Source organism: Merops nubicus, unplaced genomic scaffold, assembly GCF_000691845.1.
Source record: "Merops nubicus isolate BGI_N331 unplaced genomic scaffold, ASM69184v1 scaffold6444, whole genome shotgun sequence".
Lineage (NCBI taxonomy): Eukaryota > Metazoa > Chordata > Aves > Coraciiformes > Meropidae > Merops > Merops nubicus.
Genome location: NW_008602190.1, coordinates 37,923 through 57,342, shown reverse-complemented (window position 1 = coordinate 57,342; position 19,420 = coordinate 37,923). Strand labels below are relative to the sequence as shown.

Below are 19,420 nucleotides of genomic sequence, written 5' to 3'. Positions count from 1 at the left end.
ATTCCTGCCTTCCATCTTGTGTTTGCAGGAGTATTTGTCTGGCCCCATGGTGAGCTGCTTGAGAGAGCAACCCTCTATTTTTGCTTCAGTTAATTCTGTTTCAGGTCAGAGAAGCTGTGGAAGTACCTGGTTTTTCAGCACTGTTTAGCTGGAGTGTGCATGTTTGTTAATAAATTCCTTCTGAAGTTCTCTTCTTTGGACTATGGTAGAGGTTAAGTAATAATTCAGCTACTCACTTTTCTTAGAAGATATGTCTTAGGCTGGAAAAATGATGGTAATTTTAATTATTGCTTTTTGGATTTATACTTTGAATATCTGAATAGGAACTTCTCCAGGGATTTATTATTTGAGTGAGACTGTTCAGATTCTGTAGAGTAATCTGTAAATGTTTTAGTGGTCATCTTAGTCACTGATTCAGAAGAAGACATCAGTGTTCTAATTGCATAAATACACAGTTATCTATAAGCCTGTATTTAAACTTGATTCACAAAGTGAAGCAAGACTATATTTTCTTGAGTCAAATCTCAACGTTTATGTGTTAATATGATATTTTCTTGATAAACATATTTTGAAGATTACTTACACCTCTGGAAGTGGTTTTGCACTCTGGAGTTAAATCTTGAAATTGGTCTTTGGAGCAATTAGTCTCCTCTATTTCATATTTAATTATGTAATTCCATCCAGCTACCACCTGCAACAGATATTTAGGAGGTACGTTATGTAAACCCATACAAACTTGGAAATTAAACTGTTAGCTTAGGAAAGCAGAATTATTGTCGTGCCTTCCATCCATCAAATCACTTTGCAGTCATTGAGCCATAGCGTGTTCGTGGACAGCAAAAGAGAATCTTGTCCTGTGACACAAAAAGTAAACTAAGTCATGCAGATGTTACAAGTGCACTTTGGATCTGGATCCCACTGCTCCTGGCAAGCCTGCAGCCTCATAACACTTGGTTTCTTGCACTTTCCTCCTAAGTATCTGTTACTTATTATTCCCAGTGACAGAAGACTGGTCTAGATAGATGACTACACTAACACAGCTTGGCAAGTCCTATGTTCCTGAGTGTGGGACATAGTAAAAGAGCATCTGAATAATGTAACTTTATACTGCTGGCATCATTTGTTATTGAATGTCCTGCATTTATCATAGGCCTATAATTGTATCTGCCTTGGGCTTTACTTTCCCCCACCTGCTGTTTTGTCCAGATTTGTGACCCTTTTTTTGTTTTCTCTTCAGGAAGCAGTTCAGTTCTCACTGTGTTTACTGCTTCTTACCCGTAAAATCAGTGCTGGGTGAGGTAGCATTGGATTAAAAAGGGAAAACAGAGTCAAATGTAGGAACTTTCCATTCCAGATTATTTGAAGTGGAGGGCTCTGACTAGTCTTTGTTGGCCAGAAGTGACATGATGGCTCTCTTTCCAGCTGCTGGATTGCAGTTTGTCTGTGACATTTTGTCATGTGGCTCAAATGTTGTGTAAGCTCGTCTTTCAGCTAAGAGGATCGTTGCTGTCAGTAAACATGAAGACAGTCCAAATTAAATCATGGGTCAAATTCACGTGAGACCAGAAAATGCTTTTTGACTAAGTAAATCCATACACATTCAAAGGTCCTGTACTTGATGTCAGGTTATATGCTAGTTAAAAACCGAGGAAGAAACTTGACTTTCTAGCAACGTCACACCAAATCATAGGAGGGCCTTTCACAGGGGAGTAATTGATGCATGGAACACCAGACGATACGGATTTTCTGCAACCTGAACAGTCATTTCTTGCAAAGCAGATACTCCTGTGTGCAGAAATCTTTCAACAAGTGACATGCTGGCCTTTTGTTTTTCTTACCCATTTTTCCTTTATAGGGTTTACCCATCTTATAGCATATAGCAGCTGCTGACATATGGGTCCTATTGCATTGCAAAAACATAGATGCCTGCTGCTGTTTGAGAGGCTGTAGAGCATATGAGACATCTGTGCAGGCTGGCAGTCTTGGCACAGGACTTAGGAGCTCCTGCTGGAGCTTTAGGGAGAGGCCAAGTGGGATACCCAAGAGCATCTGAGATGACATGAGATGCCTATGTCAGCTCTGAATGCAAATAAACTGGTGCTGAACACTGGTTAGCTGCAACTGCAGATCAAGAAAAATTACGTTTACTGTCATTCTGTAAAGCTGACAATTCTGAAAATCCAGCAGGGATTTTCAGAATCCTTATACACAAAGAGAATTATTTACAGGGTCTACAGTCCATATACATCACATATGCCTTTATTACAACATAGAAGCCACCTTAACATCAGAAAAGTGTATATAGAGCAACCAAGGTACCTGGTTTGGGGTTTTGTTTTGGTTGGTTGGGTTTTTTTGGGTTTTGTTTTTTTTTTTTCATGAAATTTAGAGAGAAATCATACACAAACCTGTCTTTTAGCTTCTTTTATTTCCACAAGCTTAAAAAGGGCGGGTTCATCACTGTGCCTGTTAAACTTTTGAATGGCTTGTTTCAGGATTTCTGACACTTCTGAACTGTCGCTTGATATAGGGTGGAAGCATCCAAGACAGGGAGCCTCAGCAACTGTTACCCTTGGCGCTGCTGGAAAAGAAGCAAAAAAAACATGTAAGACTTAATACAGAACAGCCTCAGGTATCCATTTTTCCAGTCTGGGAATGAGAGAAAAGGGTCAATGAGCAGGAATCTTTCCTGCTTTTAATTGGAATGATCAGCAAACCCCATATTTCCCTTTCAGGGCCTGCAAAGGCATTCATTGTATTTAGAAACACACTTTGATTTGTGGTGATAGGGGCCATCCATGACATTTGGATCCAGGCATAATTTCAGCAGCAAACTTAATTGAGAGGGGTGAGTTCAGGAGTCACTGAATCTCTGAAAAACCTTGCAGAAAGTTTTGACACCACTAAGGAAAAGCCTTTCCTTCATTTAGTCAGGGAATAACCACTGGATAATACAACTAAGGAGATGTTCTTCAGATTTTTCAAAGCTCACCCACCATGTGCACCTGCTTACTGTCCTCACCATGTTTCAGGATGGAGAACTTGGCAAGAGTGTTTTGACACAACCATGTGAGGTGCTCTGACTGTGAGCTCCTTAGGGACTGTACTGAACTGTTGTACTGCTGTGCTGGCTGAACTCCCCCTGCTAGTCACTGTGGCTGCCAGTTACCACTTGGTGTTACCTTCAGGCTTAATCAACTGGATTGGCTGCGGATAGACAAGCTTGATGGGAATGCTCAAACTTCTGTTTCTTCCTACTAATCCTATTCACTCTTTTTCCTTCCTAGTAATCATGGATTGGATTTTCATAAATTAATTTTATAGTTCAGTACATAAATTAATTTCATGATTCAGTGAGCTTGAGAATGAAAGTGGGACAGTATGCAGTCCCTGTGGAATTGAAGTAAATTCGTGTGCCTCATCCTCAGCTGGCATAAACTGGCTTTAATGGAGTTATGCCAGCTTGCACCAGCCAGGAAACCAGGCCAGGGTCAGTGTGATCAAGCTGTTCCACCAAGAAGGCTGAACAGTATGGTGGTACCTAATGTGGTGGCAAAGAACCTCACCTTAGTCTACTGTGGTAGACTGAGTCTGTCCTTAGACCCTTAGGCTACTGTTTCACTCTCTCTGTTTGAATCCTTTGGATTTGATTTGGCTTCCCTATTGCTTTGGAATACCTCAGTGTAAGCAATACTGTTTAGTCTTAATTTTTCAAGGAGTACTTGTACAAAGTCTGGCCCTTTGTACTTCTAGCATCACTAATTTTGTCTCAGTAATGACAAAAATACACATTACAGAAAAATGTGACTGTATTTTCAGGAAGTAGTCACAAAAAAAGTAATAAAACAAGAGTACACCCAGTTCTAGACTGACTGTGGTCATCACAGCATTTTCAGAAGTGCTGAATAAATATGTGTTCTTTTTTCTGAGTTGCTATAATGTAGTAAGAAGAGATGAGCTTCTTAGGCTGAATACATGCTTAATTTAATTTATCTATTTTTTTTGCCTTCTAAGCAAAGATTCAAATATGCGTTCCCAGTGCCTGATCTGTGGGAATCAAATGCCTTTTACTGGCAACTAGATGTCACCATTGCCCAATAAATGGGTCTAATCTGAGCAGCGTTTATTCAGTAGCAGAACCTGGTGTGTGTGTGTGTACTGCAGTTCCTAAAAGCACACTGGATGTATGTATAGCCATTTAAACAACATTACTAGGAATAAAATGCAAAGGTAAGCTGCCAAACATCTCAGAAATCATGGTAAATATTTCTGTAATTAATATGCACTTAATTCCCTACTGCCACTTAGATGCATATTGTAAAACTGGCTTGTATATATCTTACATGAACACTAGGCATAGGCACAGAGACAGCTCACTTGCAAAGCTTTCAAACAATGTGATCCCCTTCTAATGAAGGCAATTTCTATGTGAATATAATAGTCATATATGAATGTTTTATAGGCAAGAAATGTTGTAGTGCTTATTGTTAAGGTCTAAAAGATATCACAGCCTCATATAATTACATCACTTCTAGAAGTTTATTTTGTAAATGTTTTTTTTGTTGGTTTTTTTTTGTTGTGTTGTTTTGTTTTGTTTTTTTAATTGGGATGAACGTTTGTTTTGGTAAACTACAAATAATTTAGTAGATTTTAGTTTGGATAAAATTAAGGTATGATTTTTTTCATACAAAGATTTTTTCTAATAATTTCTGGCACAATGTTATACTTGAATAAGTAAGGACAGAAAATTAAAGTGTGACAAGTTGTATCTAGTGTCTAAGTTAGTGATATGCTTTTGGTCTTAAGCAAATTCATTTTAACTTGGTAGAGTTCCAGTGTTTGAAGAAAGTTACTACACATGCTGGTTTTCATTACGCTAGATAGAAACTTCCAGTGCTTCACTGACTTGGCCTATGTGTGTGTAACAGTGAGGTGGAATTTTCTCTTTAACCTGTAGTTGTTTGGGGAAGATTTTTTATAAGTGTCTGACTAGAATGATAAGGAGCTCCTACCTTTAAAATTACCTGAAAGTCTCAGCATTATAGTTTTCCCATTCTTGTTTGGCTATGTACTTGTTGAATGTTTCCCCAAACAGTTACGTACCTGAAAAAATTTTGCAGTCTTGCGAAACATTACTGTTTTTTTCAGCATCATTCATATGAACTTGAGCTGTGCATTCTCCTGTTTTCTGCAAAAACATACAACAACTTTTGTCTTAAAATTACTGAAGAAAAATACAATGCTATATATTCCTGTAGCTAAAGCTGACAGTTGCCAATTGAATCTGGGGAATAAGTTCATATGTACGTTTGTAGTGGTGGCTAATTTGCTCTTTTGTTCCTGGAAAAAGAACAGTTTTATTGATTGTGAGGGGAGTTGGGAATGAACTGAGCAGATAATTTGAAAGATTGCTTTGTATTGTGATTGATGCATATTAATGAATTAAAAAATTTACAGTCAGAATAGTGGTAATGAACACATCTTCATAGAGAAAGTCTGTACAAATTGTGTTACCTAATTTTCTTTCTGCTAGCACTAGAAATGCAGTAATGACCATGGCATTTCACATTGATTCAAGTGATTCTTTCACCATCATCCCTTTCTTTGCATTGTGGACTGGGTGAACAGTGGCTTCCCCTGGGGATGTGTGGTGTTCCTGCATGCTGTGTGCCCCCCAGTGGTACCTCCTGCAGGTGCTCCCTCGCAGCGTGAGCCAGACATGCTTGGTACTGCTAAAAGCCCTCTGATAAATTTTCTGCAGTAGTGGCTTCCTTGTCAATATTTTTGTTGGTGCAGGTCTGAAGTCAATTTGTTTGTGGAATTTTCCATGCCATATAGTTCACAGAAAGTTTTACAGCCCTCATACTCTCACAGTGCATGTATCTTACGTTGAATTGATTGTGAAACTTCACATTGAAGCATTGAATTGTTCCCCTCCATGCATATTCAGGATTATAACAGTAAACACAATTATAATGGTTAAGTTCAGTGTTGTAAACATTTGTGTACTCTACTTCAGTCCTATAAGATCTCAAAAGCATCACTGCTAAAACCAGTTAAATTATCTACTGTATTTTTCCCCAAGTGACTACAGTCTTGGTCATTATGCTGATGTTTCTGTACAGAGCACTTTTAAAGAGGACGGATACTTACAGCCTCTGCAGGTACTTTGTAATCACAGTCTCGCCAGAGTCTGTTTTCCTCAGTGGCACAAGTGGTTTCATGTATTCGATATTTCACATAGAATTGTGTGTCAGGACCTGCCTAGATAAAAACAACATGCATGCCATCATTTGCATAGTAATAAATCAAGTGCAGAGATAAGAGCTTCAAAAGGTAAATACTATCCATTGGTTACCTTATATTTTATAGTGTGCTTTCAGACTAGCTACTGTTCTCCTAAATCTGGATAGTTCACTAATTAACTTATCTAATTATATTACTGAGCTGTTACCAGAATTACAGTAGGCTGATACAACAGATACAGTATGCTCAACTGCCTCCATTTTAGCTTGTAGTACCAAGGGTTTTAAAAACAGAAAGAAGTGGATAGGTTTTATACTCATATTCAAATGTACTCCCAATAAGCAAATTTGGATTGCTCCTTGAATAGCTAGCATAATTACCAGCTTGGACTGTGCTCCTGTGTGACTTCCTCACTCTCACTCTTGGCCTTCTCCCAGATCTGTCTTCTTTCCTTCTGCACAGCTCTGCAGGCAGCCTGGGAAGAGCAGCCAGCAGCCCTTGGGCAGCCTGGCAGTGCCCACACTGCCTTTACTCTCTGGTAACAGGGCACTTAGGCTGCCCTGCCTGCTGGGGTGACAGGCCGAGGGAGTGTATGCTTTGGACACAGCCTTTGGATTTCCCATCATCCTTAAAAGGCTGAGCTGATCCTGAGGGTAGCCTCAGGAATCCCTTAAGGTGAGATACAAAGTATTAAGCAACGTTTGGCCTGGCCAGTGGAAGTGTTGCTGATGTTGGTGCATCAGTAGGGGACATTTTCTCCTTGCTATAAACTGAATAATGAGCCTGTGCCTACAGGTACCATTAATACATTGCAAGGTTTGTGGTTCACCCTTCAGAGGAGATATAAAGCCAGAAGTTACTGATCTTTTACAGCCACTAAAAATTCTCTGCCAAAGTGTCTTTTCAAATACAAACACAGGCAGTTGCTGTACTTTAACACTGGTTATCCTCAAGTGATACTGCTGGGAGAATTTCTTGCCTTAGTGGTACCAAGAAAGTGAAGCTGAGCTGGTGTGGGTGGAATACACTGGACTTATGCTGGTGTACAATTATTTTCTGTGTTCTCTCAATTCCTATTGTGTATTGATACAACTATGAGGAGGTGTAGAGGTACCTGATATAATAGTTGCAGGCTGTAAAACAGGATAAAAGGGTCTCTAAAAATATAATGGATTTAATCTTCAGCAGGTATAAATTGGCATTTATGGAGCTGCATCAGAATATGCTCTCTGGGATGGGTACAATAAATCAGCTCAGTAAGTAAAAAAATATGTGAGAAAAGACATTGTTTCTCTATGTTATTTATTGTTGTTTTATGTCATTATTATTACGAACAGCTATGCCTTTAATTGGGGCAGGATCAGTCTTCCACCAGGCAGCTTTTATGTTTTATTACCTTATCAATAATAAATGTACATGCATATGTAATAACCAGCTATTTAATTCATGTATTCAGCATTGTGAGATGAGCAATGAGTAAAATCTATACTCTTTTTAGAAAAAGAATATAGAATATGAGGAAATTTCTACTGCATATTCCTTTTCTCTGTTTTTTACTTAATATCATAGTCAGATTGACAATTCAAAGTAATTGATTTCCACCTCGAGTCTTTTAAGAAAAGGAAAGACAGATATCTAGGGAAGGAAAGTTGGATAATAATTGCAATAAATATGTATTCTTAAAAATAGAACATTGTTTAAGAAAAAATACTGAAACTAATATCTGTCCTTTGGGAACATCAGCAAAATGAAGGTAGTTCTACAGCTCTGATATAAAGATGTTTGCATTTGGCTGTTGTTAAGAATGTGTGTAGCTCAGTGAAGACCATGGGACTATTCATTTGTTTAATATTAATTGTACAAAAGCTTTGCCAGATATTAGTCTTAGTCACCACATGCTAAAATCTCCCCAATTTGAAAACAGGAAAACCGGAGGGTAGGTGCAGGAAGATGTGGGTAGTTTCAGGTGTTCAGCAATTTTTGTCCCCTTTCTGAGGCTGATTTCTATCTGGGGAAAAGTGTCTTGTGATTTTGAGGTGCAAGATGTTCTCTCCGGCACTGGGTTTCTTATGGTTTATATCTGAAAATCCAATTCAGTAGAAAAAAATGCTAATGTTTTCAAGTAAAGCAGTGCTTGTCATTATTATGGTAATATCATCTTTGTATGCCTCTCAGAGGTAAATACTCTTTTGTTAGATTAAGGGTTATACAGAAGGACTCCAGGCAAAGGATCATGTGTCATTCTTTTTTTCTTTCACCTTGTTTGACTAAAATACCACCTAGTGCTTTTAGATACATCTGTGACTCAGGACTAGTGTCAATCAAATAATATTCACAAACAATTTATTCAGAGTACTGCCAAATTTTAACAGGTCATTCTTTTTTATGTGTGATACAGGTTCTTCCCAAGTCAAGACAATATTCAGGGGTTTTAGTAAGGTTTTGGTTTTTTTTTCCATTGATCTGAAAACCTTATCGAAGATGGAAAAGGGTAGAATTCCCGACAGAGAAAGGAGAAAACAGAGTGAACTAGACAGACAAATTGTATCAGAAATTTTCTATTCTTTAGTCCTTGCATTAATAAGCAATTCACCGGCACACCAAGTCCTGTTGATAAGAATATACATCCTTGCTTGTCATGGTAACAAGTATCTTACTGTACAAGTCATTTCTTTGATTTTTTAAAACATTTTTGGAGGACACATTACTGTCATGCGTACTCTCTTATGAACAAGATGAAGATAATCTGATTCAGAGTGCATAAACAATTCCAACTTTTTTTTCCCAAAGTCTACTTACAGTTCTCTTGGCTTCCATCACCATGTACAGAGCAAACTGGTTACCAGTTGCTCTGTCTCCATTGTATTTCTTCAATGCTGTGTCGACAGCTTTAAAGACATCAGGGTCATCACAGTTCAAAAACTCAAATGGAAGAGGGCTGGCTCTGACTGAGAAAAAACTACAGCAGAGTGCTAGTACAATGAAAAGTTTCATAATTGGACGAAAAAGGCCCCTGAATTAGAAGCCGCTTAAAAAACCAAATGGAAAAGGAATGCCTGACTGAGTTTTAGTCACCTCTTCTGTTTTTCAGAAGCAATAGCTACGTAAACAGAGTGAGCGGATTTCTGGGGTTGGTTGGTTCTCGTCATACCTTGTTTATACTGCAAATAAACTTCTGAGTTTATCTAAACAAACTTTGTGTGGTCACTAGAATGACACTAAGGTCATCCACCTGCCATCAAGATAACAAGCTAATAGCTGCAGCTGGGGACAGGTTTGACTAAGCAGGATGGCTCCAGAGAAGAAGAGAAAGCAGAATATTTGTAACTTTCTGGCTTCTTAGTATCTAAACTGCTACCAAGAATGAATTTTAGAAGGCTTTAATAAAATACTCAAGAAGGTCACAGTGGCAATGAAGTTTTGGTTCCGGACAACAACCCTGTAAATTTAATAGGTCTTCTTAGTGTTCAGACTTCAACAGTTCTGAGAAGTCAGAACATGTTTGAAAAAAGTCTGGACAGATGCATATCATTGGATGTCACATAAATCTTCAATAACACTTGATAAACCTTGTCCTTCATGCTGCTGTTGGAAGTGTCCATCTTTGCTGCCATGTGGAGACTGCCTTTGGACCATGGATTAGTCAGTCTTCAGAATGTTTTGTTAGCATTACAGACAGGGAAAGTGATATCCAAGAACGAGGGATGAAGTAATGCTGCCTGTCTGGCAGAGCCAGAATTAAAGCTGGCTGGAAACATCTGGTGCTTGTCTCCAGTGCTAAGCACCAAATAGCTGTGCTTGGAGTATGTGAACACCTTGGGATTGCCTTTGCTTTTGGTTAAAGAAAATTCACTTTAGGGACTTTGTGGATAAACTATGCCAGAAATAAGATAATTCATACATGATAATGCACTTGTAAAAATTAGAAAACCTTCACTCAGTTACACAAAATACTGTCCCCATTTTGTTTCTTTTTCTTCAACATATCCCTCACACTGTGCTTTAATTTATTCCATTACAAAGCTACGTTGAGGATGAAATTACTAACTTTTTGAGATTAATCCCGTGTCCTTTCTTATGACATAACTGTTCTAAACTACTTCATTGGGATCCTAGGTTTATCTGAATGGACTTTACCTTGATGGGGGCTAAAGTATAGTTTCCTTTCTTCCTGCTCCTCCCAACTCAGTTTCCAGTGAGGAAGGTTCAGTGATTAAAAAAATATTTACATGAAGGAGTTATTACATGCATCTGCTTTTCTCCTCCCCTGAGAGCAATTATGAGCTACTTGAAAAGGGCTGTCCTTGTTGCAGTATTTCTGGTATATCACAGCCAGCAACTGTGCAATGGAAGTACCTTTGCAGGCCCCCCTGCAGTGTTGCGATACAAGTCATTAACTATTCTCAGAGCTTTATTAGGTAATGATGGTAACTCAACCACCATTAGTCAATTTATCACAGAAAATGTGATATGCTAGAGTATGCCTTGTGGATGTTTATTGTGCAGCTAAACATACATAAGAATAAAAAAGACAAAGCTTTGGTGGCTGTGACAAGAAAAAAAGTGTACATATTTTTATTTTCTTTGAATCTTTATAAAGCATGAATGTAGTGCCATGCATGATTTTTTTATGGAAGGCGGTCAAATTTCCTCTAGGTCAGATTTCCTCAGAGAAGTACTTTGTAATTATTAATGATGAGAAAATGAAAGATTTCACTATTAGGGAACTTTCCTTTTTTTTAGAACTAAAGGAGCATTGTTTGCTGGTGAGATTTGTACCCATTTGCTCTATCTGAAGGATTCAGAATTTTGAGCGTTTCAGTTACAGTGGAGTCTGAGACGGCTAGGATCAAGAGGCAAACTGCAATACTTGTCTTAATCATTGTTTTCTGTGCTTCTCTTCCATAGGAATTATATGCTTTTCCCCCTTCTCCATGTGCTGTTCTCGTTCATTTTACAGCTTATACAGCTGCTATTGTCCCTGCAACTCTCAAGCCAGGAAGATCTTTCTCTGAGGTCATGCAGGAGAATTTTCTGCCATGGAGCTATGTGGAAATAAAGGCAAAATATTTGGAAGAACAAGTTTGGGGGTTCCTGGGCATGACTTTGTTTGTGAAGGGTGATCTGGAAACTCCAGAGCTTCTAGCATCTCCTTTAGACTTGGGCTGGTGAAGGGAGTACCTTCATTAGTGCTGGAGGAGTGGGGAGTGCTTCGAAATAGCTCAGGAAAGTTTGCAGTGGGAGGTGTGAGAGAATCCTGCTGATTTAGGACTGGAATGCGATACATAGCTCCTGGTATTTGGAAGGGAGAGCACTTTCCTGATATGCTTTTCTTGTTGCAGTGATGTCTGTAATGGTGATGAGGGAGATGACAATGAGGAGAGTGTCCTGAAGTAGGAGGGTGATGTGGTCCACAGTGGGAAGGAGGATGATGGTGATGTGGCCCATGAGGAGGGGGAGGAGGACAGTGTGATCCATGTGGGGAAGGGGGATTGTGGTGATGTGGTCTATGAGGAGAGGGAGGAGGACAGTGTGATCCATGATGGTGATCAAAAGGAGGATGATGTGGTTCATCATGGAGAGGAGGAGGAGAAGGGAGATGATGTAATTCCTCTTGGGAAGGAGGAGGATGATATGGTTCATCATGGGGAGGAGGAGCAGAAGGGGGATGTTCTGATTGCTCTTGGGGAGGAGGATGTAGCCCATCATGGGGAGAAGGAGGAGGGTGGTGATGTGGTCCACAGTGGGGAGGATGTGGAGGACAGTGATGTGGACAGCGAAGGTGGTGATGTGGTCCACCATGGTGAGGAGGAGGAAGAGCAGGTCCTTCATAGTTGTATTGACGTTCTTCGTTGGAACTATGGTTCTGTTCAGCATCTTCAGGTCTGGATTGAGAAGAACGTGGACATCCATGCTTGTGATGATGCTTGTGATGATGTTTGTGCCCACAGTGATGATGGGGATGTCTATGTGGCCATCCCAGGTTTGAATATCTGCATCTTTGCCCGTAGTCATGCTGCTGTTCAGAAAAACACCAAGGGAGGAAGCATTAAGTGACGTGTTAATAGGACAAAAGAAAGTAGTGAGAAAGAGAGAGAGGTAGGAATTAGTCGGTTTGAATTTCCCTTTCTGGTGATCTGGAAGAAACCTCTGTGGTTTTTTCAAGATAGAAGAGAAGGAACAGACAGTAAAGTGCCAGAATACTGAAAATCATCTGGAAATACTACACCATAACAAACCAAAATGTTATAACTAACTGAGCAAAAGTTGGGAGAGGTCACAATAAAATAAACACGACACTGGAGTAGCTGTTGAAATACCAACTGGAATACCAGACATGGTAAAGATCTTCTCCCCTCCTCTTGCTTTCTAAAATTCATTTTTACTTGTTTGCCAAACTCTACTCACTTTAACTAATGAGTGTGATTGGACTGAGAGAAGACATCCTTGGAGGGAGTAATGGGGACAGCTCAATTCCATCTCATTCTCTGGTTGACCTGGCAGTCTGAAGGTACTGTCCTGACGTGGTGCATCACAACCAGGCAGTAACAAAGGGACATAAAGAACTGTTGCAGTCCTCTGTCAGTCTGGACTAAGTGAGGTTGCTGTAGCCTGCATGAGGTTATGACCAGAGACCTTTCAGTAGGTGAGCACGTACCCAGGGCTGGTAGATCTCACAGCTTATATCGGTTCCATCAGGTTCATCTGGCTCACTGATAATTCTTGCCTTGCAGAATCCCACGCGCTAAACAAAAGAAAAGAGAAAAACCAACACACACCTGGGTTCATGTGGTGGAGTTAACAGAAGCTACTGAAAGTTCAGCATTTTGAAAGTTAGGCGAGTGCCTTCGATGCCCAAGTATGTTTACATAACGTAGCTAGATCCTGAGCTTTCTGATCAGTCATCCTTGACACCGATTAATAATGATTAAAATATATGTCGGTTTTGAGCGTTCCCAACTGCAAAGACCACTTTGCCATGTGCTTCTAGAGGCCTACTAATCTCCATCCTAGTCTTCTTCTGATACCTGCAAGAAGCTGGTTGGCTACTGTTGTCTCCAAAACTAATTCTCTGTGAGTGGCTGATTTTTATTCCTTTTTTTCTGTCTTTGCTTGTCAATCATCTGTTCAGATTGGGCTACTCTGAAATTTTGCTCAAAGGCCACAAAACCAGATCCTGTGTAGCTATATTGTTTCAGACAGTGCTTAAGGTCAAGGTTTGTTCCATATTTATGTACTGAAAAGGAATTTTTTTTTATCTTCTAGCATTTCTTCCCTTAGTATCCTGCTTGCTGTGACTTTCACCTGCTATCCTGTTGTTTTCTGTGGAACTGTGAAAGAGCACAGAGCTTAAGAGGTTCTGTGTGGGCTCTCTGTAGCAAATGCTTTATCTTGATTTATGTTTGGGCAGTTAGTAGCCTATTATGATCAATGATTACAAAAGTTAGTAGTATTTTATACACGCACACCCCAGTGATGGCAGCATTGAGAAGAGAATTCAAAACCTCTCGCTGTCTGGCTTGGGCTTGGTTCTAGGGAACTTTTCTCTCCACTACCAGTTCATTCACAACCTTTTCCAGTCTTTTGGAGTATATAGAGACAGAGAAGAAAATAGGTGTAGGTAAATCAAAAGTTCTACATGTTTTGTTTTGTTCTTCAATATTTTTATTTCATTCCGTCAATTTCATTTCTGGGGAATAATTTATTCTAAACTTGTGATCTTGCCTAGTTGTTTCTTTGGTGAAGACTGCTGTTGTAATGGGAAGGTGGGATGAGGAGAGTACTTTCATAATCATCTGTAAACAAGCCTGAATTATTTTGCTTTCCATTCCCCTGAAGCAGAGGAAAAAAACCAACCAAACAAACAAGTAACCCTGGGCTCACTGGGATGACATAATAATATGTGGGGTTTTTTTTCAGGTTCTATGACTCACATTAATGTAAAACTCTTTATAAAAATAGCATGAATGATTTACTAGGAAGTGACCTCAACTTGAATATGAAAGCCAGATCCAAACTGAAGAGTTCAGCTCTAGGTCTGTAATATGCCAGACTCTAGTTACATTTAGATTTGAGAGTTCATATTGGCTCCTTAGAGAATAAAAAGAAGCAGCTGTAAAATTAGGATCTGGACTTGGACATGCTGGATTTTTAATTTTGAGTTTGGATGCATGCTCCTAAGAAACACTTGGAAATATTGTGGGAAGATCTTCCTGGTGCCACCCATTGCATCAGTTCTCATTGTAAGACTTTACTTACAGCGTGCCAGTCGTGCAGAAAATCACATTCCAATGCCTGATCTGCTTCTTGTGTGGATTTGGAACAGTTGGTCTCTCTTATAGAGAATTCTAAAACGTGACCTTTACGGGAGGCAGTCTGAAACCAAGAGGTCAAACAAGAAATGGTAGCTAGGTGTATTTAAAGTAAAAAAAAAAATCCTGTAATTTCAAAGGCAACCATACTTCACATTGTTGTCAAAATCCTGTGTACCTGATGCTTTCATTACCTGTGCTGTTCAAATGTTCATACATATACATGTATTCAGTAAGGAAAATAGATTAGGTAATTTATACCTTACTTGCCTGACACCTTTACAAGTTCCAGGAATGGTTGCTTTATTTCTTTGTCTAGTATGTGTATGTTATAAAACCTGCTACTTTTACAGCCTGTGTTTTTAGGAAGTAGCATCCTTAGAGTGTTCTCCCTACACTGAACTGCTTCTCCTCTGAAAATACAGAGACCTACTGGGTGGCAACCACCCGTTTCCGGTGATGGGAATACATAGTACTACAGTGCTGAGATTAATTTGTGCATGGAATTCTGCCATTTGTTGTGAGATTGTTGCTGTCTCTGTTGTCAGTGTCATTATTCGGAGAGAGGGCACGACTCCATAAAAACACTGGGAGAAGGCCTTTGTGATCCTATTAGAATCCATAGGGAGGTGTTCCTTTTTAATTTCCAGCTGTAGTAGTAGTTTATTTCAAGTCTGCATTGGAGGTGTCCACAACACGTGTGTGCACACTAGTTTCATTAATTGGTTAAAAGTGGGTGCACATACTTTAGGGTATATTATTTTATCATAATTTATAGTTTCTAAGTGTTATGCAGTCAGCTGAAATCTAGCAGTATATTCTAAATTGGCATTGTAGCTAAAGACAGAGTAGTGTGAAAACAAAGTATTTAGGAGAGAAATCCATGAATCCAGGGAATCTAAAACCAGCCACAGACTAAACAGGATTAGCACTATGTCCTGCCTGGGGACTGCAGTGTAGAACACTGTCCAGTTTCTGCGCAATATTAACAGCTGCAGGGTGGTGGGGTTGGCATGCTGTAATTTTGGCAGCTTCCAGGATCAACATTTATCATGGTAGGGGCCACATAACCTCATTACAGAGGTGTGCTGAACTGACACATGTTGGCAGAATGACCCTGTGCTGTTTAAGTGAAGGTCTCCAGTATCCACCAACAAGAAATTGTGGTGATGTGAGAGTTATACTTCAAATCACCCAAAGGATAAGTCTTCATGTCAACATCACTCAAAGATGGAGGAGTTATTTACCAGAGCCTGTAGCTCTTCAGTAAGTACAGAGCAGATACCAATTTACCTGCTGTCCTTCATAGCTCTCAGAGTGCTGCCCTGCTCTGCAGCAGAAACTCAAAATGATGCTGAGCGTGTTCCACTTTGTGTTGTACCAATGTGCTAAATAGTCTAAGAGTAAAAAATGATCTGATATCAGCTGACAAATATGTGACTGTGAAAATACAAATGACTGTACACCTTGAAGAACTCTGGTCAGTAGTAAACTCCTATGTTATGACATGACAGGTGAGTAGGCATTGAGAATAAAAATGTGCACAGAAAGAAGGCCAGAGACATTTTGGATGGCAACACACTGCTGTAGTTTTTAGCTGGTGAGAGATCCTTTTGCTTTCATGTCCTTAAATTAAAGTTGATAGCAAGTCTTTGCAGAAATAGGACCTTCCATTTAAATCAGATTATTTACTCTGAGAGATGACAAGCAATAGTTCTGATCCTAGAAGTGTTTGAGTTCTGGTCTCCTGGTTTTGGAGCTGCTCACAAAATGTTGTTTATAAATAGTTCCAGGACAATACCACTTACCATCTTTAAAATCTTTTCAACTTTGTCCACATTGAAGTAGTTTGTGTGGTTACCCTCACTGTTGAATTTCTTCAGGGCCTTTTCAGCAATATTTGTATGTTGCTCAGTGACTTCTAAGATTTCAATTTTCACAGGACAATCTTTGCACTCTAATAAATCAGGAGGAACTGTGAAAACCGAGAATTTACCAATGTTACAATGGATGTTAATACTCTTGGGAGTGTGCATGTGCCTTTAGTGGGAAGTCATAATGAGAAACTGAAATGCCAGTGTTTCCTTGGAAGTGAAATAACTATCCCTCACTTCACAAATATGGATTTGTCCTGTAACATGTAAAAAAAACCCCAAAAAACAAAAACAAAAACCCACAAAAACAAACAAACAAACAAAACCTTGTGAAAATGAATATTCTTATAAATCTTTTAGCTCCAGCTCAGAATCTTACCACTCAAAACAGACATTCTTTCCAAGTTTACTTTTTTTTTCTGATATTCATTATCATGTTTTGGCAGACTGGAATGGTGATATCATACAACATTAATAAAGCCTGCTTTAGAAGAGTAGGGTAACCTTAATTCTATTACTCATTCTTAACATTCCGTTTGAATTATCTAAAATAGGAATTGCAAGCAGATGAACAAATCTGCTACGGTTACCATACACTGGTAGTGCACAGACTTGTAATTTGGTATGAGGCCTGGTTTGAGGTATGCATTGGCTTACAACAGTGGTTCTTTTACCTGGACTTAATGTACAATTAAATCCATATAGCTGAGGTTTCTTCAGCAGCTGGCTTGTATGTGTGATAATCTTACACTGCCCAAAGTCCTGAGAGGAAAAAAGAATACTTGATTATGATGTTATTTTCACTGGCTTTAATTGAATGTAGGTGATCATAGAAACGTTGCCTCCTTTTAATGTTCAGTACTTCTAAGAATAACAAATGTACTCATTAATAGAATGTTTAATCTGGTACCGCTCAAAATATGTGTTCAGATAAAATGGGATCTCCCTCCACAAGAGCCTTTATTTTAATTCTTAGACTGCACAACTGGGTAGACAGTGGAAAACTAAAGCAGCATTCTCAGTCATTCTAATACTTACTTGCAGTAATATAATACTAGCTAGCTAGGGAACTTAGGATGCCAGAGATACGCATGGCTACATAAATCTTCATCAGAAGGTGAATGGACCTTTTCTTCCATTCCTTTTCCCCACCTTAATAGAAAGAGTACATTCCTCTCCTTTTCCCTCTCCTCCGGCCTTCCTGCTCTCTCCTGCGTGGCAGTACCACTGCTCCCTTGTTTAAGTAAAGTTTTAGACTGGTAGTTCTTATCCCAGACTACATCATTGGACTGTAACAACAAAGGACAAGTATTGCTATATATCACGTATATACTGACACTACCAATATTTCACATTGTCATGCCACAAAGACTATGACAGAAAACTGACAAAATACAACACTGGTCTTTCTGGCTAGTGTATTAGGAATATGCTTTAAAAAATAGCTTTTTGTACCTTTCTGCTCTCAGCAAATTATTCTTAAAACATCAGTGCTGCTACCAGCAGCGGAATGTGTAGTGTGGCTCCTTCGATGCAACTAGTTAAATAAAGCTGCGCTTATTTAAGAAATCAAGCCTTTTCCAAACCTTTAGCTTATGATTAACAATTCTAGAATTCAATAGATTTTATTTTATACTGAGCCATATTAAGGCCTAGTCTTTACTTGTAGATTTTGTGACACAGAAATTTCTGGGCAGTTCAGATGAAGATCAGGTTAATGCACTAGTGACATGTAAGTCTGCCTGGGTGCTGTTACTTGCCATGGAATAGAGGTCACTGTGTTCACAAGACTCCCAGTGTCTTCTGGACAATACAAGGCATTCAGTTTCCAGCACATCCAAAGTTAAGTAGAGAATTGATGAATTTCCCTGGAAGAGAAGTGCAGGTAAAATTGAATTTGTGTGCAAGAAGTTTGGTCTGAAAGAAACTTTTTTTGAAGTAGATGTGTTTAATCTTTAATGTAGCTTCGCCAGTTCTCTATTAAGATTTTTGTGAACTGACGAATGTAGAAAGGGTTTAGGCTGGAAGGGCCCTTTGGAGGTCATCTTCTCCAGCCACTTGCTCAGGGGAAAGCTAACTTCAAAGTTAGATTCAGATGAGTTTTATATATATCACTAAGACGGATGTTCCTCTCTAGGCCATTTCAGTACTTAACCACTTTCTCAATTTTTTTTTTCTTTCTTTTTTTTCTTACATCTAGTCAGAATTTCCCTTTTGTATTTTTCTGCAGGAGAATGAATCTCAATTCACATTTAGAATGGATTGTTTAAACTTCATGCAATCTCTGTATGGACATTCGGAATGAAAACACATTTTATTTTGTCATTTAGATAAAATGATGCAAAGCCCTTCACTGTGAATGTGCCCTCAGGTTTTATGCCATTTCATCCATTCAGATTCATTTTTCAGAGTGTTTTTGTATAGATGAGACCTTGAGAAAGAATTACTGAAGTCTAGTGTAATGTTTTTATTAATGAGAGTCCGCCAGTGTCATGTTGAACAATGGTTTTGCAGTATTCATGTCTTACCATTGTCTCTGTTTTTAAAATGGGGACTAGGTGGTTTGCGCAAAGACATGTTATTCAGTAGCAGAATCAGCAAAAGAATGTAGCCAGCCTGGATGCCCATCCTGCCCACTGGCTACATGATTATTCTCTGCTTATATGTAGATAGTATTTCTATTTTATTTTCTAAATCCCAATAATTTCAAGCTGGTAGTCAAAATATTTGTAAAATGCAGAGAAGAGAACAGAGACATTGAGAAAGAATTTTTTTTTTTTTTTTTTTTTTTTTTTTTTTTTTTTTTTTGTATTTGTGGAATTACATTGAATAGAAAGGTAAAATAGGTTAAGATAGTCTTTTATGAAGTGTCCTATTCACTTGGAACTCTCTAAAACTGAAATGACTAAATATGTTCACTGTCATCCAATCTTGTGAAATGCTAAAGCAGCCAGTTCATCTCTAGCAAATATTTATTTTCTTCAGCAG

At 38.9% G+C, this 19,420-nt stretch overlaps 2 protein-coding genes across 2 annotated transcripts in view; both read right to left on the bottom strand.

Moving 5' to 3' along the window:
• Positions 1 to 9,240, bottom strand: part of KNG1 (kininogen 1) — a 16,533-nt gene extending 7,293 nt beyond the window's left edge. The window contains exons 1-5 of the mRNA XM_008938258.1: positions 9,046 to 9,240; positions 6,154 to 6,264; positions 5,104 to 5,188; positions 2,409 to 2,581; positions 584 to 691 (exon numbers count right to left, since the gene is read on the bottom strand). Coding sequence (XP_008936506.1) covers positions 584 to 691; positions 2,409 to 2,581; positions 5,104 to 5,188; positions 6,154 to 6,264; positions 9,046 to 9,240 — 672 coding nt within the window. The remainder of the gene's footprint in view (positions 1 to 583; positions 692 to 2,408; positions 2,582 to 5,103; positions 5,189 to 6,153; positions 6,265 to 9,045) is intronic.
• Positions 9,241 to 11,263: 2,023 nt separating this feature from the next.
• HRG (histidine-rich glycoprotein) overlaps positions 11,264 to 19,420 on the bottom strand; it is a 10,276-nt gene continuing 2,119 nt past the window's right edge. The window contains exons 2-7 of the mRNA XM_008938257.1: positions 18,193 to 18,300; positions 17,107 to 17,194; positions 16,367 to 16,533; positions 14,506 to 14,622; positions 12,905 to 12,991; positions 11,264 to 12,265 (exon numbers count right to left, since the gene is read on the bottom strand). Coding sequence (XP_008936505.1) covers positions 11,264 to 12,265; positions 12,905 to 12,991; positions 14,506 to 14,622; positions 16,367 to 16,533; positions 17,107 to 17,194; positions 18,193 to 18,300 — 1,569 coding nt within the window. The remainder of the gene's footprint in view (positions 12,266 to 12,904; positions 12,992 to 14,505; positions 14,623 to 16,366; positions 16,534 to 17,106; positions 17,195 to 18,192; positions 18,301 to 19,420) is intronic.